The following is a 25,522-nucleotide window of genomic DNA, read 5'->3' as shown; positions in this document are numbered from 1 at the left end:
TTAATGTACTTTTATGGAAATAATGAAGACCATGGCGCAGTCTTCTTGTGCGTAACAAAATCTTTCTTTGAAATTTTTTCCATCTCTCGCATCGAGTATTTAAGACTGCCATAGAAAACCAATAAGGAATGTTTTTGATGAAAGGAAAAAGTTAATAAAGAAATTCATGCCTTCCAAGAGAAGATGTGCGGATTTATTTACTGCTATAGTGAAACCTTACTATATATAAAAAAATTGCGTTTGTAAACTGTTTTCTGTTTAAAAATGCTTTTGCCCAGAATTTCTGGATATGAACCGCGCGTCTGTGTTGCGCTTTAGCTGCGCTGACGGGTAGATGTCACTGGACAGCGTATGTCTCCCTTGAAATTCTGTCATGCACTCTGCTTGCCTCTGGCTTTTGGCGGCCGAGTCAAGACACCGGTAACGTTAGATCTGCGATGGAAACTGAGTGTGTTGGGTGGTGTGCCGGCGTACCACCTAGAGCCACGCGGATTTTGCTTGACTAACCGGATGGCCAGAGCTGGCCATCGCATAGCACGGAGCATAATCGCGCTGCCGAAATTCAAAACACAGATGTCGTTATTCAGACCAGAAAACACTAAATCTCCAATTACATCCAGGCACATAACACTATTGTTGCAAATTGCAAGTTTACATTTTAAATCACTATCTTGCAAGCTACAAGGATTCACATGCTTCATCACGTCCCTCAGCACTGCTATTATTATGCAGCTAAATACGTATGCACAGCTCTGAGAACTATTGGCGTGCGAATATTGAAAAATTTCGAGGACCGCATACAGGTAACCGCATTCCCGCCATTAGGCAGATTTAGTTACTCGACCATAGAGACTTCGCACATTCATGCGTGGGAACTCTAAGCGGCTACGGGCACGTCGTCTGAAACGATTTAAGTTACATGTAAAGTACGCGACGTACGCTGCACGCGGCGATGTGGATGTATTGCACTAACCTGGAATTGCGCGTGTATACTTCTCCGCGCCATCTATCGCCAAGTGTGGCACTCTTGTAGCCAATATCAATCAACGTATTTATTTTTTTACCAAAGAAGGGACTAACGGCGAAAAAAGAGGACTGGAGAAAAAGCTGCTTAGCAGCATCTTCACTAGTCTCCGGCCACCCAGCCAACAGTGGAAAGTTGTTCGGTAGAAATTTTTCGTCTGGTAATTGTTATATGCAGTGCGTAAAGTTATTATTAGAGGCTGGTTCGCATTGATAACAACGTCAAGAAAAATATGGAATAGAAACACTGTATTGCAAACTGTTGACAAAAGTTGTTTACACCGATACTTGTAAGATATCCTTTTTGACTCAGTTTCATTACGGTTATGTGTTGTTTTGGCAAATGCTTAAATATGCGTGGAAGTGTGTGAGCGGTTTAATGACGGCCATATTAAGTGCTTGAGAAAGGAACTTTGCAATGTGGATCACGGCGATGAGGGTAGGCGTAGTCCTGTTTGGGCAGATAAGCGAGTGTGAGAAATGAACCTAGCTTGCCTTGCACCGCTCTGGAGTAACTTGTTGCGAGTCTGTACTCGTCTTTTTCAATTTTATTTTTGTGGTATCCTCATAAAACGGTGCATGTTTTATTGCCCGAACTCCTTTTTTTTTTTCAGTGAGATCAATTTGTTCAGGTTTTGTGAATTTGTGTCCGCCTATCATCGTGTCATATAAAACGAGTCTTTAGGCCAAGCCGGTGTAGCTGCGTTAGCGCGCGGAAGACGTAATTATTGCCAACACCGACTGAGCTTCGAAATGCTTCGAAATGTCTTGCGTAATACTTACTTACTTACTAACTGCTATACTTAACTGCTATCCGCGGGGGGTCGCTCGAGAACTTTACTGGAGAAGTTTATCTCCATAACATTTTCCTTTATAAGAGCGAGTCAGAGGTCGAATAAACAAATACAGGCATAATTTATCGCACTACTTATACAGAAATCTCTGAAAATAAGCGGAACGAACCTTGTTACAACCACTGCAAACATCTCAAATCTAATGGAATTACTGCGCGGCTCAACACGACGGTCGCAGATACGATTTTCTTTAATCTTTGAACGACCGTAGTAAGTGGAACGATAAACTCCCACAAAGCATTTCTATAGTACCGCTGTATACCAGACAGCGTGCTTCATTCCTTTTTCTCCGGTCCAGTTAAATGACACGACGGTATGTATACACACGGCCTCTACTGGGGTCGGCGCCGCATTCGTTCATCAGGCTGAGCCTGCACGCCAACCAGAGCGGGGCATAATAATAATAATAATAATTGGTTTTTTGGGGAAAGGAAATGGCGCAGTATCTGTCTCATATATCGTTGGACACCTGAACCGCGCCGTAAGGGAAGGGATAAAGGAGGGAGCGAAAGAAGAAAGGATAATAGGTTCCGTAGTGGAGGGCTCCGGAATAATTTCGACCACCTGGGGATCTTTAACGTGCGCTGACATCGCACAGCACACGGGCGCCTTAGCGTTTTTCCTCCATAAAAACGCAGCCGCCGCGGTCGGGTTCGAACCCTGGAACTCCGGATCAGTAGTCGAGCGCCCTAACCACTGAGCCACCCGGCAGAGCGGGGCAAATGTTACGTTAGCGTGCAAAGGATGTCAGCGGTATGATAACGGCCATGTGAGGGTCATTTACGAGCCAGGCGATAAGCGTGTATATGTAGGCCAATCCGCCTTCAACGTCGTCCCGAGTATCTTTTACGCCATTATTTCAGCCCGTACATGCGGCTGCGCCGCCCTCAGTTGTATCGTCTACGACGTACTTTTAGACGGCAGAGTGCCTGCCCTCACTCCGAATACCGACGCCCAGTGTTATTCACGTCGCAGGCATGTAGGCTGCCACGCTCGTTAACCACCTGTCGCATATGAACTGTGGTTACAACAAGCATTTGTTTGCAACCTTCTGTCCTTTTCAGTCCCCTTTCCGTCGTCTTCCCTCCACTTCCATGCATCAATCCACCGTTCTCCTGGCTGCGCTTCAGATATGAGGTCGATGCTTTCTGGGGGGAGAGGAAATGACGCACAACTGTCACACTTCACTGCAACTCCCAAGCTGTTTGAGCTGTTTCGTGGGTAGCGGGACTGATGCTGGGGTTCGATGTTTTTTTTTCTTGCTTAGTGCCCTGTGCTAGCAGACATGAAAACAGCTGAAAGGTATCTTGATCTCAAGAAGGTATATGTGGGGAACGACGCCAAACGCTTCTGTCGGACGCGAGGGACATCTAGAGCTCCTTATAGATACTTTACCGTGGAGGTGAACTGTCAGCTCAAATGGCTGCTGAGTGTAGCAGGAGCGTCCATTTTGGGACCTAGGTTGGTTATGATAGCCAAAACCTATTATGGGCAATTCACGAGCGGTAGCAATGACAGTTTAATCCCGTCACACATGCAGCTTGTGCACCTCTCCTTTCTTTCTCACGCAGCTGGCAAGTGCGAGGAAAAGAGTGTTGCGCGGCGCCGACCACCATGGCACTATAGAGGGCCCCTATGCGTCACGGATGCCTGGCGTACTCGTTGCTATGGGGTGGAAACTAGCGCATGCGCAGTTTATAATGAAAATATCTACACTCCGCAAAAACTTTCCAGGAAATGGAGCGGAAGCTATGGAGCCGAAACACGCCGTCTCTTCCGGCGCAGTTGAACAGAGTTTTCGTTATTTAAGGCATATTTGTAACAGAACTGCCAATTAGAGCACAGGGAGAAATAGTTCTTTGATTAAACGAATCTTCTTGGCACGTCCTTTTCAAGAAGCTTCCATTTAACAGGAACACGTACACCAGCGTTGTATTGAAGCACCCGGGGAGAGAGCAACGCTCCAGTCGACGAGCCGCACCGTCTTACGGCCGCACTATATAGCGGAATGGCAGAGTTACGGACGCTCGGGTTACGATGCCCTCTATTGATTCCGTAGAAGAGCTGTCGCTGAGTACAATCTGTCTTTTAAATTCCTCTCGTGGCGAGCCAGCAGGAGGTCGCTGAGCACGGGCGCTATGCCGCAACCGTGCTCAGCGACCTCCTGTTGGCACGCCACGACAAGAACTTAGAAGACGAACTGAACACTTTAAGGACAACCCAGATCTTCCAGTACGTTGAGGACTACCTCATGCTGTTCAAATTGCAGCCTGGGGAACATAACGGTGACCACATTCATCTCATCTCTAACATCTTTAGATGACCCTCTTCGGCTTAACCTTGACCAAAGAACTTGCCTCCGAAAGCAAGCTCAGATTCCTGAAATTAGTTTTAACCTTTGACCTACACCACCTGTGTTGAAAGTACACCCCTCGCTCAGAAATATGTGCGCTACCTTTATAATCTGCGCACTGAAAGTGTGATCAAACGCAGTCCCGCTATCGCTGCAACGAGGGATGCACTAAGATCATGCTCACATGAAGTTGGCCCCAGTTTTGATTTGCAGATAAAGAGATTGGTAGCGGCGGGTTTTTCCCCTGGTATTTTTCAGTGCTCTGGCAGAGGTGCTCCTGAGAGAAGTGGGCCTATGCAAAAGGAAGCGCGACAGTGTATCGAATTCCAATACCCATACCGCCATAATTCCATACCTACTGCTGGAGACAAAAGTATCCGGGCGCGAGTTCTAGAAAAAACGCTTATTGTAGCTCCACCTGGCTACCCAGTCGCGTGATAATGCACGAAGGCATTTAACGCCTAAATGCACCTTCCTCTCTTCACGATATCAGACGACTTGGTAGCGAGGTGGAGATGCAATAAAACTTTTTCCTAGAACTCGCGTCCCGCAAACATTTCTGCACCCCCCCCCCCCCCCCTAGTACACGCTGTGTCCCACCAGCTAAAGAAGGCTTGAAATCGCGCTGGCATCCGGGTTGTCTTTGCGGAATTCGCTCTGCAGTCCACAAAAGAAGAAAAGGCGCAAGCGACCATCTCCGCACAGCACAGAAACCTGACTCACAGCCTTAACCCCAGTGACAACGTCCTCTCTTCCTCCCGCACACTTCGCATCGTCGCACTCCTTCTTTCGTCCTGTACTGTCCCAACACGGATACTTAAAGACGCTAGCCAAGGACCCCAGTCGCCCCTGAAGTAGGAGCCGAGCCGACTGTGAAACGCGGGGTTTTCTAATTAAAAATGTTTCTGTTGGAGGCGTGTCATAATTCACTATAAGTTATAAAAACAAGACAGTCAATTCTGTGGAAATGTTTAATATTTAAGACATCTGGCGTATTTACAGAACGCATTTTGTTCGATAAATACGATCACTGTGGAACAAATAAGCAGGTTTGAGGGACTAGTATAGCGAGTGCCGGTCATTCAATCGGTCCACCTCTGTTACATATTGAGCACGTCTGGAGCAGTCGGGGCTTCGATAAGTTCTTTGGATCAAAAGTACCACCACCATCCCAGTCTCCTGCGGTTCGCCGGCATGATTTAAAGCGAAAGCTTTACTGGCCTAGCGACGGCGATTTCGCCGAGGGCTGCAGTTTGACCTTCATTTGACCGCAGCTGCGCCGTAGCCTTGGCAACGGCGCCTCCGCTTGCGTATCGCCTCTCATTCTCTCCTTTATCCCTTCTATTCAGGCGTGGTTCAAGTGTCCACCGAGATGTGAGACAGATACTACGCCATTTCTTTCCCTCAAAAAACAATTTTCAATTTGCACATTCTTCCTTTCTTCTTTTTTTCACTCTACCCCAGCACCTGGAACCCCGCTCACCGTATTATCGTTCGGGATCCTGCTCACATGTGCCTTGAGGGAAGTAAGTCATCTGACACCGCCGCCCGCGCGCTCTCTCACCGGGCATTCCTCTCCGACCCCGACGATAAGGAACACGAATTCATGGCATCTTACACCTTCAAAGACGTTGTTTTACTTTATCAATCTGGCCACAGCCTTTAAACCCGCCCGTGTGAAGGTCTCTCGAAGGCGGAGGAGCGGCTTCTGCTCCACCTGTCTACAAATACTTTGCTGTGCCCGGTAGCTCTCAGACACTTCGACCCTTCGTTCTTGAGCAGCTGTCCGCACTGTGCGCAGAAGTCTTCCGACATCTACGACATGGTGTGGGCCTGCCCCTCTAGCCCTGTTATTCCCCTCACCCCAACCCAACCGGGAGGACTGGGAGGCGATCTTGCTCGGCTGCTCTGACCTACAGGCCCAACGGGCCGGGCGGCGGCCGACGCCTCCGGGGTCCCGAACTAGTGACCTCCACCTAGTACTTGTAAGCCCTGGCCCCTACTGGGTCAGCTCATGGATAGCCTTCTGTAAGTGTGTCTGCCCATTAATGTTTTCCACGACCACCAACAACCGCGTCATCTGAAGCGACAACGACAGTTCAGCAACAGATACCCCCGGTGCAAGGAGCGCTCACACATATGTGAGAACTCCTAGATCCCAGCACTCTAAGGCCAGGAAGCCACCGTCTTCCTCCGTCTGGATAGGCAGCTCTCCCACCCTGCAACCCTGCCACAACGTTGTCAGCACTAATGCATGCAGCCCATATCTCTCTCTCACCAGCACGTACCTCAAAGCGCGATTGCGGCGTCCACTAACCCAATGAGCCAGTTACGCGCCATTCCTTTTCTCAAACTCATCGGCGTCTAGAACGTTAACACCAACTCCAATGAACACAATCAACGCCGACAGCTTTCGCTTTGTATACCCTGGATTAGCTGAGCTTATCAACATTATTTTTGTGTGTGTTTTTCTTACGGGGACCTCGCCTTTCCCTCCCTGCCGAGCATTCCCAAAAGTGTGAGATGCAGAGGAAAGGGAAGCTTGGGCGAGTAGGAGAGATCAGTGCGCTTTGCTCTGCGGCTGCTACTGGCCCAAAAGCAGTTTGCTAGGCGAAGCCACTGCGGGCCGCCTTCAAAGAGATTCCTAAATCAGCAGCCCGGGAGGAAGCAGGGCGAGGCACAAGAGCGGCTGCTGCAAGGACAGCATTTCGCGAATTTTTCGCGTTCAGCAACAACTTGGGCGATCAAATACACTCTCAAGATATTGGGATCTCATATATATTTAATGCTATGCGAGAATGCCGCGCCGGACTTCAATATTGGCATCAAGTGCACCATCACTTGCCTATGCCCACGCCTCGCCTTACCCTGTCCTGCATAATTTTTCAACCATGGCGGATACTATCGCTCTCACGGTACACAGTGAATTAGTTTTATTTTGCTCTTCTCTTTATATCTTGTGTCCTTTGAGAGGATATAAATGGCAAGTGTCGCTTTAGCGAGCCCATGTTCGCTCATCACTTCAAGTTCCGCCTTTGATGCTACACCTGTGGACGTCCCCTAGCAAGTATAAAGCTACGGAGAAGGCTCCGTTTTAAGGAAATAAAAAACACTGAAATGAGCTTTTTAAAATTACGTACCATCCATAGGGTCTGATTTGCAGCATTTTCCCAAAGTGACCATGGCGAACAGAAGTAAAAATTTAGACCAATCCAAATTGACTGCCATTCCGCCGCCCAAGTCGTAGTCAGTTTCAAATGTGTGATTACTGAGCTGCAGGCACTTTTTAAAACGGAAGCAGCGAATAATATCGTAACTGGAGGCAAGGCCTCCAGCTGCGCACAGCATATATATGATTGAACACAAACCCAATATATTCATGAATGCTTCCTGAACACTTGTTCAGGAGTACACTCGCGTTGACAAGCATCGAGAATTGACGAGGAATGCTGCAGCATAGCACGCGACGACCAGACGACAGCAGAATCAGCTGCCAAGTCATTAATTTTACGGATCGTCGGATTATACTGCTCTTCCCTTGATGGTGCAGCTGCGGCTGAAAAAAAGGAACATGCACAGTGGTGGCGAAATTCACAAGTTGCTACGCGCTGGTTGATATATTATGTCTGTTCCGTGTGAAGGCACAGCAACCTCTTCATTGCGCGAAGAAAGAAAAGGACAACAGCTGCACCAGAAAAAGAAAAAGGAACACCTGATTAGACGCCAACGCTACCTTTTCTTCCCTTGCAAGTTCCGGTCCTGGCGCTCTGCCTCACTAGTTTCAATCATAACCAAACGAGTGTGCGCTTGCGTCGGGTGCGTGATTTTCTGTGAATTCTGCCTCGGTGCAGGTAGTAGTGCCTTTGGATTTATGCCTCGAGTCCCCACTTGGGCTACGTGCGCGCCTCAGTGAAGATGTTCATAATAATTTCTACAACCTGAAGCTTTTTAACGCGCAGTTTTTCAATTCATCCTCCGCTGTCGGCAGCCAACGACACGAACTTGTGTTTTCCATCCGAATACGGCAGCCACTGGGACATTGCGCCGCAGCCTTTCAACAATCGGTTCTCATGGTACAAGGTGTCAGACTGTCTATTCCCGGAATGGTTGTTGGGTTTTCGCAGGGAAGACTGTGGTGCAACATCATAGGCAACTCTGCTTGTTGCCACTTTCGCCATCCCCAAGCCTTTATGCATTGAAATTATTATACAGATCAATTTCATATTTCGGTGTCGGGTCTCGGGGTTCCCGTTGTACTGTGGTCCAGTGCCCGGTCTGCCAAGTAGGCTTATTTTTGTCGGTCCGTCCATCCACAGAGACGAAGATGTTTAACTGAGTAGAGGAATCTACCCCTGCTCAGGTAGATAGAACCAATGCCTACGGTAAGCACAGGGGTATTCTGCTCTGCACCTGTCCGGGAGGCAAACGCCGTAAAATGAGCGCACTTCAAATAAGTGACGTAATGCGTGGGCTTCGCCTGGATCCACTTCATCAATAGAGGTCTATGCTGGATTGGATAGCAGACAACGACACGTTTCGTTGCAAGCGTACATGATAGCCTCTAAAAATGCATTACCCTCTATAACAGCTGAACGAGAAGTTAGTGGATGCATAACAGTATGCAACGCACTCGGGTTACCCTGGCCTTGAATGGATTACCGTGCTAGAATATTCTTTTTCATGGCAGAAGTTTTCAAAACCGCACACAATCATCATCATCATCATCAGCCTTACTACACCCAAAGCAGGGCAAACGCCTCTGCCATGTCTCTCCAATTAACCCTGTCCTTTGCCAGCTGCATACACCCTTTGCCTGAAAACTTCTTAATCTCATCCGCCCACCTTCTGCCGCCCCCTGCTACGCTTACTTTCTTTTGGAATCCACTCCGTTACCCTTAAGGACCAGCAGTCTTGCCTTCGTATTACATGACTGCCCAAGCCCATTTCTTCCTTTTGATTTCGACTAGGATGTCATTAGCGCGCGTTTGTTGCCTCACTCACTCTGCCCGCTTCCGGTCTCTTAGCCTTACACCTATCATTTTTCTTTCCATAACTCGCTGCGTTGTCCTTAACTTAAGCTGAACTCTTTTCGTTAGCCTCCACGTTTCTGCCCCGTAGGTGAGTACGGGTAAGATACAGCCGTTGTTTGCGCTTGGGGAATATTGGTAACCTGCTATTCACGATCTGAGAGAACCTGCCATATGCGCTCCACCCCATTCTTATTTTTCTAGTTATTTCCCTCTCATGATCCGGATCAGCGGTCATAACCTGCCCTAAGTAGATGTATTCCTTTACCACTTCCAGCCCCTCGCTGCCAATAATGAGCTGCTGTTCCCTTGATAGACTGTTAAACATTACTTTGGTTTTCTGCATGCTAATTTTTAGACCCACCTTAATACTCTGCCTGTCTTACTCATTGATCATGTTTTGCAATTCATCTCCTGAGTGACTCAGCAAGGCAATGTCGCCAGAAAATCTCAGATTATTTAGATATTCTTCATTAACTCTTACTCCTAACTGTACACATTTCAGGCCCCCGAATATCTCCTGTAAACAGCCGGTGAATAGCACTGACGAGATCGTGTCTCCCTGCCTGACGCCCTTCCTTATTGAAATTTTGTTGCTGACTTTATGGAGGTCTATTGCAGTTGTGCAGTTGCTACAGACATCTTCCACTATGTTCACAGAAGCCTCTTCTACACCCCGATTCAGCAATGCCTGCATGACTGCCGAGGATTCCACTGAGTCAAATGCTCCATCGTAATCAATTAAAGCTATACCGGGTGTCCCAGCTAACTTGAGCAAAGGGTTAAAAATACATTATTGGAGATAGGTGACTGAAACAAGTGTCATATTGATGACAGCCGTTTTGCGCACCAGAGGCAGTTTTCTGCTTCGCATTTAAGTGATAGTTTATTTAAGTTTAATTATCTAGATTAATAAATATTGAGTTTAAACAACAAGCTGCATTTGAAGAGTTGTCGAGCACCTCCAGAAGTTCCCAGTTCCTTCAATTAGGACAAGGAAATCCTCACGCGTGTCTTTTTTTTTTCCTAGCTCCAAAGAAAGCCCGCCAAATACAAAAATAAACCACGTGACTAGCGCATTCGCGCGCCACGATCGTGCTGCTCTCAAGCGTGGTTTGAGCAAACGAAATCACCTGCAGCGTTTACTCGACGGCCCAGCACCAGCGGCAGGCCGATATGTTGGCGGTGGTTTCTCATCTGCGTCAGCCAGTTCGCACATGACGGTGCGAGTTGCCGCCGCCAAAAAATCGGCCTGCCGCTGGTGCAGGGACGTCGAGTCAAGGCTGCAGGTGATTTCTTTTGCTCAAAACCACGCCTGAGAGCAGCACGATCGTGGCGCAGGAATGCGCTAGCCACGTGGTTTATTTTTTTCATTTAGCGGGTTTTCTTTGGAGCCGGGAAAAAAAGACACGCGTGAGGATTTCCTTGTCCTAAATGATGGAAGGGGGTTTACGAAGGTGCTCGACAACTCTTAAAATGCCACTTGTTGTCAATACTTATTAATTTAGACAACTGAACTTCATTAAAATATTAATTAATTGTGAAAGAAACATATTGCCTGCTGTGTGCAAGATGTCTGTTACGAATATGCAACTGGTTTCACTCCCCTGTCTCTAATAATTTATTTTTTAACCGTTGGCTCAAGTTAGCTGAAACGCCTGATATATAAGGGTTGGTTATATTCTGCGTATTTCTCTATCATCTGATTGATAGAGTGAATATGATCAATTGTGGAATATTCTTTACGGAAGCCTGCCTGATCATTTGATTGTTTGAAATCTAACGTTGCCTTGACTCTATAACGATTACCTTAGTAAATACTCTGTAGGCAACGGACAGTAAGGCGATCGGCACGTAATTTTTCATGTCTTTGGCGTCTCTTTTCTTATGAATAAAGATAATGTTAGCGTTCTTCCAAGCTTCTGGTACGGCCGAGGTCACAAGGCATTGCGTATACAGTGTGGTTAGCTTTTCTAGCACCAACCTCCCCTCCGTCTTTCAAAAGATCTGCTGTTACCTGATCCTCACCAGCTGCTTTTCCCTTTTGCATTTCTCCTAAGGCTTTCTTTCCTTTCTTCTTCGTTACTGACGGGATGACGCATTGTGGTTGGCTACTATAGCTTTCGTTAACTTTCTGATTACTTTGGCTACTGTATAGATTTGTGTTGAACTCTTCCGCTACATTAACTATCTTATCCTTATTGCTAATGATATTGCCCTCCTTGTCTCTTAACGCAAAGATCTGGTTTTTACCTATGCCTAGTATCCTCTTCTCCGCTTTTAGGCTAGCTCCGTTCGTGAGAGCATGCTCGATTCTCTTCATAATAAACTTCCTTATGTCAGCTATCCTTGCGCTTATAAACTTCGATAGCTCTGCTAGTTCTATTTTTTCTGTAGGGCTGACGCCATCATGTTTTGGCGTTTCTTGATCAGATCTTTCGTCTCCTGAGATAGATTGCCGGTATCCTGTCGAATCATCGTACCATCTACTTGTACGGTGCACTTCGTAATAATAGCAGTTAGATTAATTAGTATTCATGGTTTGAACGTTAAGACCGTCTTCCTCCGTTAAAGCCGAATATCTGTTTTGCAGTGAAATCATTAAAAGCCTCTATTTTACCGCTTACCGCTAACTCGTTAATGGGCTTTCTTTCATTCCCTCCTCAAATCTAAGCTAATTCGAGACCTTAGCATGTAGCGATGGCTTAGAGGTAGATTATCCGCCTCGCGCACTAGAAGTCCGGGGTTCGAATTCCAGGGCCACACAATTCTCCACCGGGTTTGAAAAAAAAGATCTCCGCGTGTAGAGGAAGTTGCATATCCAGATCCGGGGTGCGGCCTGATCTCGGTGACCAGAACAGACAGCGCACTCCCTCACCAGAACAGGATTTGCACTCCCCCCCCCCCCCCCTCTGGTATGGTACTTCGCCACAACCTTCTATGAAAAAAACAATCAAAACCGTACACATAGAGAATACACTCCCTTGAAAGGACGCCTAAGGAGCCCTGAAATCATTTCAGAAAAAAATAACGAAGCAAAAAGCGCCTTCTTTGTTCTATTCCCCTCCTCTAGTGCAGGGTAGCCAATCGCGCATTGCCACGCTCCCCTCATGCGTTAGTTAGCTCCTCCTGACTGCAGGACTGTACTGCCGCCGGGTGATACACTGCACTAAAGGGCTTCAGATACAAGCTGATATTCCTACCCCAAGCAACGGTGCCAGTAATTGTAAAGGCCGCCGACTATAGCACTGTGAGTTCTGCAAATGCGGAAAAATACAACAATCGCTCGGCTGTCGCTCCGTTTTCAGGATGACACTCTTTGTAAGGAACACCGGTGACAAATTGCAAAGCATGATTGAGGACCAAGGCAGACGAATCAAAATGGTGAGTCTAAAAATAATAAAAAATTGAAAGTGATGTTCTTTAGTATGAAAACGGCACAGCAATTTGCAATAGGAAGCGAAACATGGAAAACTGGCACTGAATACATCTCTTTACAGAAGTAGTAACGGCTGCACTGTTCTGCGTTTTACGAACGACTGCCTTGATTGACAGATTGTGATCGTTTTTCCTGTTCCGTCTCCTTTCCCTCTTTAATCCCCTCATTTTCTTCTCCAGTGAAGTGTAACAGCCATGCCTTTCCCCCTTCTCTTTAGCTATCTATCTAAGCTTCCCGGAAGAAATAGTGATATAACTAAAGGGTAAGAATGCTGCTAAGTGCTTGTGGCAGTGTCCCTCGAGAATAAAGTGTACAGGCGTTGTAGTTCTTTACGAGTGCTTACCTTTACGCCGAAACTTGGAGCGTAACGAAAAGCGAGCAGCGAGCCAGGGAAATGAAAATTCATTGGGAAATGTTAGGAAGCAAGGAAAGAGCTGAATGGGTAATAATAGGTTATATTATCGTAACGAAAAAAAACGGGCATGGGCAAGGCTTCTAACTTGAAGGGAGGGCAACCGATGCTCTCTTATGGTAGCGGGATAGATTCGAGCAGAAGGCCAGCGTAACTGGGCGCGGCACAAAGTTAGGTCGGCGGATGAGATTCTGAACTTTGTGGCTATAAGGTGACCAAAACAGGCAGATCATTGAAGTAAAGATTGGAGAGGCGACTTCCTGCAGTGCGCTTATTTAGGGTGATGATGACCATGACCATGTGCAAAAAATTCAGGTATTGCTGATGGGAAAAACTCAACAGCGATAACAGACAGGACGAAAGAGAACACCAACACAGCGCATGTGTCTGTGTTCTTCTCTTCCATGCTGCCTGTTAGCCCTGTTGAGTCGCTTTCATCAACATGCACCAACAAACCGTGCTAAGCCCTTTTCTTGAGATATTGCTTAGGTGACTGCTCCTCAAAAATTTGGTTCCGATAGTCCCTAGCTGTAAGGGTTGCGCATCATTGCGAGGCATGCATGTAATGCGTACATAAAATATTTCAGCTATGCCAGACTGTCACTTATGTAAGAACCGTTGGTTCTCGGACATTTGACTAATCGGAAGGACTTGGGCTAATCTGCTAATGAAAATCGAGTGATCGGCGCCAGTTTTCACTAATGCATGCATCTTAGTGCCATCAATTGTTTTTGCTTTGTCTAACGAGAAAGATTTAACGCAAAGGGTTCTGAGAATGGAGAATGCAGAGACGAGAATGAGCTATCTCTTAACGTGCTATATGGTACTGATGAGGATGGTTGAACCAAATGACGCATGAAATCAACAATGTAGTGTTTCAGAAACCGATGGAATTGCTTTAATGAAAACATTTCCCCACTCCTGAATAATTGGTCTAATAAAACATTGTAGAAATTGTTCCTGAGGCGTCAATTACAATACCATTTAGAATCACGTAATCTGAGAATTGTTTTGCAGAAATTAGTACATCATGTGTTTTCTCCAATGAACAACCGCTGGCAATTAATGCGCTTTTCCGAAATGGCTGAAAACATGGTCAATAAAAATAGGGAACGGTGTGGTGTGATGTTTGATCCCGGGCTAATGACCAGCGAAGCTGTGCTAGTAAGCTTTGTCACGGATCTTCCCGGAGCACACTCGGACCGAAAGAATGGACTAGGCGACAGGTGTACCCACACGGACGCACATTTAATACGCTCTACATGACACACACACTAGCACACAAAACTAACACGAAATACAAAGGCTATAAATACGCATTACCCGGGAACACTGCTACTAGCATGTACTACTAGCGTTCTAATGTAAGAGGTCGGCGGTCGTGCTCGCGGTTGGTTCGGTGCGGATGCGGTGTTGTATGGGTCCAGTAGCCGGCGTAGAGATGGCGTTCGACGTGCTGCGGCTGGCGTCGCTGGCTGCGTCGTACAAGCTCTCTGTCCAAGCGCCCGTGGAGGTGATGTCGGTGTTCTTGGCGTTGAGGGCACCACCCGGATGGGCGGCAACAGCGCTGGAGACATCCCTGGCCATAGCAGACGGTAGCGTCCTCCTTTGACTCCCGGGAACGGGCTCAGGAACTGCAGGAAGTCCGCGGTGCGAAGCCGTAGAACAAGAGCTCACCGGAGCAGCAGCCGGCGTGGCTCTCTTCCAGCCGAAGCGTCCCTGACCCGCCGGAGCCTCCGCTTCTCTTTTCTTCCCCCCCCCCCCCCCCGTGCCTCGCTCTCCCTTGCGTTTTTATAGCCTTGGCCTTAGTCCACGTAATCCTTGTCGTCGTCTTCTCCTTCTCTTCTTCACCAATCATCTTTTCCCACCTCCCTGAATACTTCTTCATCTTCTTTAGTCTTCAGTTAATCCACGTTATCCTTATCGCCTTCCTCTTCGTCTTTTTCAAACTCTTTCCTTGAAACTTTTATTTCAGACTCCATATTATATATGACAAGCTTTAACGACATAAAAAAGGGCGTCTGGATAGGAAGAGAAACAAGTCCTCTCATCAGGACATGACGTCGTCACCACCTCCCACAATAATGCTCCGATAAACCCCCGCCCTCAATCCCCCAATGGCTGCGCAGAGACCGACCAGAGCGGCGGTCACACCTATCAAGTAGAGGTGGGCACCAATAATCAATGAAATCATACAGACCGCCGTATATTTCTTCTCTTTGGTCACGCATGCAGTCTCTGTCATCATTTATCCCGACAACAAGATACCTGTACAGCTTAACATAGGTAACCATATTTTGTTGCGGGATTGTACTGGGCTCATCGTTATAAACTATGCCTCCTGACTGTTCAGCGCTCAATCTCAGTCGTAGAGCCTCGGCATCTTTTCCGAAAATGTCTCCCAAGTCTTGCAGGCACCTCGCGCCATCTGCTAGAAAAACGATGCCGTCGGCATATTTCATTCCCAGTATGCGGCTTGTCTTCAGTTGATCCCTTCGCCGCTACGACACGGTAAACCCTAACGCATTCATTTTTATCTTCAGTTCAATCTCCCTGATGTATAGCATGAACAGGAATGTCCATAAAGGATATCCTTGCCCAAGTACTTTTTTGAGCGCAATTCTTCCTGCACCTTCTATTTACTACCAATTCATAGCTACGTTCTCCTTGTAAATTTCTTTAATAAGAATATTGTTTCCCTGCCCACACCCTTATTTCGGGAACAGTGCCTCTACAGGGCGTGATTTACATTGTCATAAGCCTCCTTGATGTCCAAAAACGCCATCTACAGTGGTCCTTCTTTGCATGCATCATTTCGATGCATTGTGTGGTTGGGAACAATTTGTCGTCGAATATATATCCTTGCCCCAGTCCATTCTGCAGTTCTTCCAAAACCTCTGCCTCTAGAGTCCAACCTTGTACTTGATCCTTGACGTCTTGCATTGTTGTCTGATACAATACCGATATCACCGTTCGAGGCCTGTGGGACTTAATGCGGTCTGTTTCACCTGTGCCTTTGCACATCAAGCTCATTCTACTCTTTCGCCAATTTACCGGGATTTGTTTAGTTATCAATACGTCACTTTAAGCGGCATACAAAGTAATTTTTGTTTCTTTACGAAGTAATAAAATTAGTTTCATTGGTATTACGTCCAAACATATCGCTGTATGCAAAAAAGTTCCCTTTCTCCGCCTTTTTCCGATCTAACTGGTCTATGTCTGTGCATAAAATCTCCACCTCACATCAAGCTGCGTACCGCTAGCGCTATCACACGCTTTAAAAGCCTCTTATAACTGTTCGCAAATTAAAATCGCATGTCCGCTTCATTTTGCAATACGTTACCGACGTCATCCTGTATATGGCGATGCGTTTTCTTCTAAATGGTATCAAATGTCTTGAGTGATTCCAGAACTTTCAAGGCGCCTGCTCCTCTCTTCTTCGAATATCTGCCATCAACTTATCGCTAGTAGACTTCATCTTTTACTGGATCATGTTTTGACCATGGTACTTTTCATATGCGTACTCTTCCCATTTCTCTTGAATATCGGGCAAAGGTCTCTTTTCTTCTTTTGCTTTCCTGTGTGCCCTGGAAGCAGCTTGAGAGCTTGATATAGGTGCTTTAATATCCACGTCTCATCAATATTAAAATCTCTTTTTCGCTCCTCCATCGGTTTTTCTTAAGTACCAAATCTATCTTCCTCTGAATAACCTTAAAATTTCATCATGCGTCCATGATCTATTGGAGACGTTTCGAATACACTCTTCTACCACTTCCAATATAGTAATCAAATGATGATCATTCGCACAGCGAATTCCGTGTTGCATGTTATGCTTTCGTGGACCAGCTTCATCCTTTCCGCTATGCCCAACCATTACGATTAACCTGTTATGGTCGCTCTAAAAACTGTTTGTTCCTTTCTCGTTTATTTTTCATTACATTCAGCCTTTCATATAAGTCTCTTGTCATTATGCAGTAGCCAATGCTGAAGTGGGAAGCGCCCGATTCCCCAGTGATTACGACTTCAAATTTCACTTCCCTTCTTGCCATAATAGGTAATTCTGCTCACACATGGCCAACAAAATTTTTCCGGTACACTCTAGGTGCGCATCTAGTTCTATGTGACAGTCCATATCCCTCCGTATAAGAACCTTTCCTTTGCCTCGCGTTAGTTTTATACATTGCGATAGACATTTGATGAAAGCTCTGTGTTTCTCGCCTTGCTGTTGCTTCTCGTCCACAAATACACAAATTCTGGTAGCAGTCCTTTGATTGCAATATTACATTCAAGCCAAACATTGTTTCTTTACTGCTTGCCGAGTGAGCCGATGCCTAAGCAACATGCGTACTCCTCCGTCTGTTTGTTCTCTAGCCTGCCTATTGCAGCCTCTTAACAAAAGCGTTGAATAAGCGGAGTTTCTTGGATGCCCTTAAAGGTGCGTTATGCGTGAACCCGTAAACTGCTATATCCTGTTTCTATCTGTTGCTTGATTTAAAGGCACTTTACTGGTGTTCATTCTTCCTGGATATTTATGTTAGCTATATCGTTGGCCTCATACTTATTCCGCTGCTTTCTTTTGCGATTTCGCTCCTGTTTCTTTCCTCGCTTCGTCTCGCTGCTTGCGTCTGGGTCCTCCAGACTTCTTTTGGGCTAAGCACAGAAGACTTCACTGCGTACCGTCAGTTTACGCCCCCAAAACTGTTCGTCTTCCATTTCTCTCGCGCTGAGGGCCTTTGGACGCCCCTAAAAAAGCTACCGCTCTACCTGGAAGTCGGCATACTATTGTTCCGCCCATGCCGTAGTGGAGATGAAGGCCATCCAGCTGGAAACCTTTCCCACTAGAGGTAATTGCCGCCCAGGAAACTATGCGTACCCATCTCCGCCATGTCCTGCAAGGGAAGAAGCACTTCCTACACCGTGTCCACCTAACTCACAGCAACTCTAGCTTTGGCTAGGCAGTGCAGCTCCTGCCCCTTCCTACTATTAATCAGCCTCAGAAACTACTACCTCTGGCCTTTCCTCCATGGACACTCTCTCCTCTAAAGGTGAAAAAGTCTGTTCCAGGTGTGAATTCAAAGAGCCGCATGCCACAGGCAGCACTTCTGCAAGCTACTCTCGCCTACTTAATTGGAGAATATACGCAGCACACTCATATCTTCACCGATGGTTCAACTACTAAAGAAACTTCTTCTTGTGGCCTTTATGTGCCCTCAACAGGCCATGCCCTTTCTTGCCGGCTGCAGCGGAGGACCTCCTCTACAACAGCTGAGCTTCACGGCATTAAGGAAGCTGTTTCTTACATCCTGCGCCGAACCGCCGGCCGTTGGGTTATCTTCACCGATTCAAAAGCATCTCTGCAGATCCTGGCCAATCTGCTGAAGAAAACGAATCACCAGCCAGTTTCCCTGGACATTGGGTATATCCATCATTTAGCTATTGCCGCAGGCCACTGCATAACATTTCAGTCGGTACCTGCTCACTGTGGCATTATGGCTAATGAAAAAGCAGATGAAGCGGCCCGTAAGGGCCATCAACATCAGAGATACATTCGAAGTTTTCTCACGAAATCTGATGCGTCGCAAATGGCTAAAAGTTTTGCGTACGAAGAAACGTATCGGCTTTGGAGTTTGCCGACACATCAGTACCAATTTCTTCACTCAATCGAAGCACATCTTAGATCAAGACTCTCACCCAGAACTCTTCGACAACTCGAAACACTTTATCACCGACTTCTTCTGAATGCTGCATATACAAATGGCCTGCGATACCGTTTTGGACAAATGAACAGTCCGCATTGTGACAACTGTGTTTCGATAGAAACTGTGGAACATATCCTGCTTGAGTGCCCTGCGTATGCTAACGAGCGTGCGTACTATGAACATTGCATGCAGAAGCTCTGCCCAGTGCCCCTAACAATGGACAAAGTTTTAGGCCCCGTAGCCTGCTTCAGGCAACAGAGACTTGCAATGAACTTACTTTTTACATATTGAAAAGACATTGGACATCTCGATAAGCTCTAAATTCACTTGCAGGTTACCTTCATGCATTCTTCTTGCAGTGAACTTCGCCAGCCCATTCGTCGGACTATGCACTCCATCATTCCATAGGTTACATCAATACTCGCCACTGCACCCTTAGTACCCATTTCATGGCTGCATTTTATCTTCGTTTTTTTTTCCACCTCTTCCACGCTGCTCTCCTTCAGTCTTTATCTCCCAAATTACCCTCCCTACGCAGAGTAGCATGCCAGCAATATTGAAACGCCGGCTAAATTCTCTGTTTCTTCATTAAAGAGTCTCTCTCTCTCTCTTTCCTCTACTAACAATTACTTGTTGATTTTAACTACCTCAAAATGCATTTGATGTTGTAGCTTGCTGATAACGCGGTTTGCAGCCAGCAATGTATCTTCCACAAGGATGCCCTCGTAGCACATCTCTGGTAACGTGCACTCCGCGATCCGCACCTTCGGGGTCATTGTCCGCAGGTCTCCCACTCTTGCTATGCGGCAGCCGATGTGGCTCGCTGGTTATGATGCTCAGCTGCTGACCCGAAATACGCGGGTTAGATTCCGGCCGCGGCGCTAGTATTTCGATGGAGGCGAAATTCTAGAGGCCCGTATACTGTTTGATGTCAGTGCACGTTAAAAAACTCCAGGTGGTCGAAATTTCCGGAGCCCTTCACTACGGCGTCCCTCATAGCCTGATTCGCTTCGGGCCGTTAAATTTCCTAAAACCAAAACCAAACCTCTTGCTATACGCTTCGCCACCGCACCTCATTTCCCCCTGAGAGCTTCGTTCAAGCCTCCACCCATCAAGGCAAGTTTTCGCCCTTCCTTGTTCTGCGCCTGATTGCATTTGCGAAGACTGCACTGTAATGCCGTCTTCCAGTCGCATGTGGAATGGCGCCGGAGCAGTAAACGCTGGCAGAGTAGTTAGCCGATCGCAGTGGACCGCCTTGTCAGCAGTACCGCCCACAGGCGATCGCTAGCACTCTCGTCCAGGGTGTTGCGGATAAATAATCTCGCGCAGTGAAAACAAGTGCAGCGGTCTCGACTTATTTAATGAGCGAACGATATGCCCGCAGATGAAAAAAGCGTTTCCAAAAGGAAATACTTCGGAACGTATCAATGCCGCGCTTAGCCGTAGCTAATCGTCCAAGCGACGACGAAATTTGTGACTATCCGCTTACTGCAGGTGGCTTGGGCAAGTACAAATCTGGTGACTGCTAGAGAACATAGTTTGATTATGTTACAGCCTAATTAAAAATATATTTTGTACTTCATAGCGAAACTTCCGTTTTAAGCCCCTGCGTTTAGCAATTGCAGAAAGCATTGCTGCTTTCTTGCCCCTGGCGGCTTTTCTCACGAGGCACTCGCGTTTCCCGAAAAGCAGGCATATGCCAAATGCTCACTTTGTTCAGATACGTTGCAAGGCAACTAAGCCTAACATTTATATAGAAATTCTTGCTCATCGTCTTCTTTATGTATGCTATCCACTGATAAAATGGTCTGTGAGCTTTCTGTAGGACTTCTAATAAATGACATTTCCTTTCTATAGGTACTCTGGTCTATTCATAGTCATTAGACGAAAACCTAGTGAAACTCCATATCCATAAATGTAGAGATTCTCTATAGAAAGTCTTTAAGATTTGTACTGTATATAGATTGTCTTTATATTGTAGATTGTCTTTGTATTGTGTATCTATAGATTGTATTGTCTATAGAATTCGTGTTGTCTATATACTAGACTACATAGAACCTGTATAGATTTTTTTGACAAACCTCTACAGACAGTTCACAGACTGTGTAAAGAAAAGACTTACCTCTGCAATGACACAAGGCAGCTTAGTGCTTTGCCGCATCTTCGTCTTTTATATGACATCGCACTGTTTGCTCATCTTGTTCTCCAATCTCTGCTAAACAACCGAACCACACGCTGTTGGGATCCGCACAAATCGCAGATACCATGCTGCTGTCGATAGAGCACTTCCCGAAAGTTGCCCATGACTGGATGGAACACCTGGCTCAGCGGAACCTCACCACGTGAGGGCAGGTTTCCAATTTCTCTGGCCGAAGTGGTGTTGTGTTAGCTGCTCTGGCAGTGCTCTGTAAATATGAACTTTTGGAAAATCAATCAAAAAAGGATGACGTAAAACAAAATTCAGGACTGAACAAAACACCTCTGGGTGAAAATCGCGCAGCTAAAGCCCACGTATGTTTAAAGCCTACATGAGTTTAAAATTTGTGAAGCTCTAACTTGAAAATGTTACCTGCCTTTATGCGTGTGATATTAAAAACAGACTGCTGTGCGCAGCATACTACATCTTAGAATCTGCACTTCAGGACAGAATAAGCTTGCGTTTAGAATATCAGTTTCGATGCTGTTTGTACAGCACTTGTTTTTGAATTGTCATTAAAGATGTATGAACACGTACAGAGTCGGTCAAAGTTCCTAGGCCACAGGGTCTGCTTTTTAACCGTATAATCAGGCAGTTACAACACTCCCGAATCTCAAGATGCCTGTAGAGGGTACAAGTATCGTTCTAACCTTTGAGAGCCTTGATAGTGTTGTTGGCATCTTCAGTGAAAGGATATAACGATGAAAAGCAGACCTTGGGGCCTGGGAACTTTAGGCCAACCCTGTACATGCGAAGGGCCATGGACCTTTGATTTCGCAACTACCACATAATGCCAGGTGATCTTGGAGGCAGCGGGCATACCCGGGTGGCCACTGACCCGTCACCTGTTCTAGCTATCACCATAGCTCGAAAGGCACCGCATTACAGGGTTTCCGGTAGTCGCGAATTTCCTCTTCTGCACCTGCCACTCCATCCAGAAGCACGCGACCACGGCCGGAAGAACGTTCGCTTCTACCCGGCAGACGTGTTGGCGGCACTCGGGGCTGTTGCCGCTGCGCTTCGCATTCCTACCCAATAAAAACTGCCTCCCGTGTTCCTTATGTTCTGTGCGAGACACAGAACAGCGAAAATCGGACCTCATAATCATTTAGATCCGCACATCTTGAAACTTTCGCGGATTGCGCGACAAAATTCGCTGCTCGCGCTTAGATTTCAGTCGCATTGATTCATTGAAATTGTATGCTTTATGCGATCAGTTTTCTTAGTATTTTTTGTATATCTCAAGCCGACCATGGAATATAACTACTAAGCACGAAAGCTCATTCAAAAAGTATGTAACAGTGCACTCTCTTTCCTCAGTTTCTCTATTTACCTCTTTTTATTACTGCATGCAGATTGTAAGCTGTTTTAAGTGTAACGAGCACGGGCAGCACAGTCATACTCTTACGAGGATCGGAGAACGGCGTTCGTAAATGTGCTTCTTAATTCTTGAAGGCTGCATCAGTAGATACCAATAAATCCTCTTGTCTGAATTAATTTGGAGCCTTAACTATATATCTTCCTGCAGACCGAACCTCTTAGCTGCACATGTGTTACGGAAGTCACGTGCCTGCAATGAACCACATTCTTTTTAGAGTGAAAGCACTACTTAACACGGATCCAACCAAGAATGTTGTGTGAACCCTCGGAGTAGCTCGGGCAAGCTCGGATTAGATCGGAGGAGCGTCACGCCAGCAGTAGCCAATGGGAGGGTGTCACATATAATAGGGAGCTTGAAATATAAGTATGAACGAAAGAGGTTTGAAGAAGACGACGAGGGTGGCGATAAGGATGACGTACAAGATGAAGAAGTATTCGGTTAGGTGGCAAGAGATGATTGGAGGAGAAGAGAAGAAGAAAAGGACGACGACAAGGATGACGTGTACCAATGCCAAGGTTATAAAGGCGCGAAGTAGAGCGAGGCACGGGGGAAGAACAGAGGAGCGGAGGTTCCGACAGGTCAGGAACACCTCGGCTGGAAGATAGCAACGCAAGCTACTCCTCAGGTGATCTCGAGTTCTACGGCGTCGCACCGTGGATTTCCTGCCGTTCCTGAGCCCGTTCCTGGGAGTCAGCGAATGACGCAACCACCTGCTACGGCCAGGGATGCCTCCAGCGCTGTTGCCACCCATCCGGGTGGTGCCCCAACGCCAGCAACACCGGCATCACCTCCACGGGCGCTTGGACCGGGAGCTTGTACGACGCAGCCAGCGACACAGCCAGCGATTCCAACAGCAACACGTCGAACGCCATCTTGACGCCGGCTACTGGACCCACGCAAGGCTGCATCAGCACCGAATCGTGAGCACGAATGCCGACCGCTAACATCAGAACTCTAGTAGCAGACGCTGGTAGCAGTGTTCCCGGGTCGTGTGTATTGGTAGTCTTTCTGTTTTGTGTTAGTTTCGTTAGTTTTGTGTGCTAGTGTTTGTGTCACGTAGGGTGTATTAAATGTGCGTCTGTGTGGGTACACTTGTCTAGTTCATTCTTTCAGCCCGAGCGTTCTCCGAGGATTCGCGACAGAGGGTGTCTTTGAGGGTGCCATTGGCATTTTTAATCTGCCTTGCTGTAGCACCGTTGAAGGAAGGGGTTGTTTCGCACTTTTACTCGGTTTAACTATGTTAAAGTCGAACTATTTTTTTGGAGACATATTCTTCCAACCGAAGGTCAAAATAAGTACCAGTTAGGACTTGTAAAAACAATGCGCTGCGCGATAGCGACATAAGCAATGTGAAAGTTCCAGTCTACAAAAGATAACAAGATTAGTATAATATTCGTAAATTGTACCGGACAGAGCCTGTTTTAATGGTAAAAATTGGAATAGCAAAAACTGTGTACTGCACACTAGTCAATACAGCGCAAAGCAGAAAAGGTCAACTTTAATACATATATATTCAGTGTAGTGTATTTTGAAAGATATCGTTTTACTGGACGCCACACAAAACCGTTCGCCATGCTGCCTAGCGCTCACACTCCGCTTTCTGTCGGAATCAAATCTGGTCATTCGCTTTTATTCAGTACACTTTGTGAAGGTTTCCTTTGAAAAAAAAAAGAGAGAGACTAAACTTTATTGAGAAACGGTTTCGAGAGTCTTGAGAGCAGACGGGTGTGGTCCCATATTCCCATGATTTCAATCTAGGGACTCTTATGAAACGTTTCAGTAGGGTAGCGAGTATTAAATGGGATGTCATTGGGCTTAGTAAGGTTAGGAGGACAGATTAGGCGTATGGAGTGCTAAGGAGTGGTGGCATATACTATGCTATCGTGGGTTAGCGGACAGCCGAGAACTAGGTGTGGGATTCCTTATCAATGGGGATATAGCTGGCAACACGGAGATATTCTATAATATTAACGAGAGGGTGGCACTTATCGTATTTAGGCTTAATAAGAGGTACAAAATGAAGTAGGCACACTCTAAGCGCTTACACCCAGCCTTGATGACCGTATCGTCGTAGGCTTCTATGAAGACATGAAATTGGCTGTGAGCGAAGTATAAGCACACTACACTGAATGTATGGGCCACTCCAATGCCAAAGTAGACAAGGAGCAGGCTGGAGACCACGTAGTGTGCGACCTTGCCATAGGCTGTAGGAATAGCAAGGGGGAGTTTTAAATATTCCGAGAGAGAAATAATTTACAGATCAAGAATACCTTCTTAGGCAAATGTGAGAACAGGAGGTGGATATAGAGGAGCCCCTGAAAATGAAATAAACCTTCATTCTGTGCACACACCCTTGCATCGTGCAGGGAGTGGAGGTCGTCGGAAAGATGCGCTATAGAGACCATAAGTCGGCAGGGTCTCGAATCAGTCTAGACTTGAAGAGCGAAGAGAAGAAACTAGGCAGGCAGTAGCACATCAATGAGTTAGCAGTAAGAGATACAGTAGGGGAAACCAGAATCTCGCGGTATATATGTCGAAACTTAAGAAATTTGAAAAAAATATATTTTTTCGATTTAAAATTTCTATTTCATTTCACAATTCAGAATTACCCATTTATTGGTTGAAATCTTTTGTCAACATCAATGTCTGAGCCATTCTATAATATAGGACGTCAGGCAAACTCGCTACCTTTATCTGTCATTGAGCTTCAAACGTTGGCATAGACTGTAAAATCACATTTCTCATTAAACGTGTGGTTTCGCCATGACAATGTCCACAATTTATTATTCTTGCAGTTACAATGCAGTTGAAGCGGTGGATCTTCAAGAATGGCATCCAGTGAAGATTGGTGGATGTTTCGGAACGCAGGTAGCCTACAAAACTAAACGCACACAAAACAACCCCTGCACAGGAGAAGTTTAGACTTTCCTGAATATACGCTAGGAGGCCCAAGCTTTAAGAGTTACGGTGCAAAAGAGCGGCGTTCTGCATGTAGGACGCGAGGCATATATGAATTCAGAAACGCCAAACCGCGAAAGAATAACTCGACAGGCAAAATGAAAATGGCAGAGCTATTAATGCTAATAAAAAATGAGCGCAAATTAACCGCCATAAGAAAGCTTAATATGGAGAGATCC

The 25,522-nt window shown here is 46.3% G+C and overlaps 1 protein-coding gene across 1 annotated transcript in view; it reads right to left on the bottom strand.

Annotated features, from left to right (window-relative positions):
* LOC144120164 (uncharacterized) overlaps nt 1-7,413 on the bottom strand; it is a 38,334-nt gene extending 30,921 nt beyond the window's left edge. The window contains exon 1 of the mRNA XM_077652591.1: nt 7,371-7,413. Within this exon, the coding sequence (XP_077508717.1) occupies nt 7,371-7,413 (43 nt within the window). The remainder of the gene's footprint in view (nt 1-7,370) is intronic.
* Nucleotides 7,414-25,522: the final 18,109 nt, after the last annotated feature.

This window comes from Amblyomma americanum, chromosome 2 (assembly GCF_052857255.1).
Source record: "Amblyomma americanum isolate KBUSLIRL-KWMA chromosome 2, ASM5285725v1, whole genome shotgun sequence".
Lineage (NCBI taxonomy): Eukaryota > Metazoa > Arthropoda > Arachnida > Ixodida > Ixodidae > Amblyomma > Amblyomma americanum.
The sequence above is the reverse complement of the archived record's forward strand: the minus strand, read 5'-3'. Positions and strand labels throughout refer to the sequence as shown.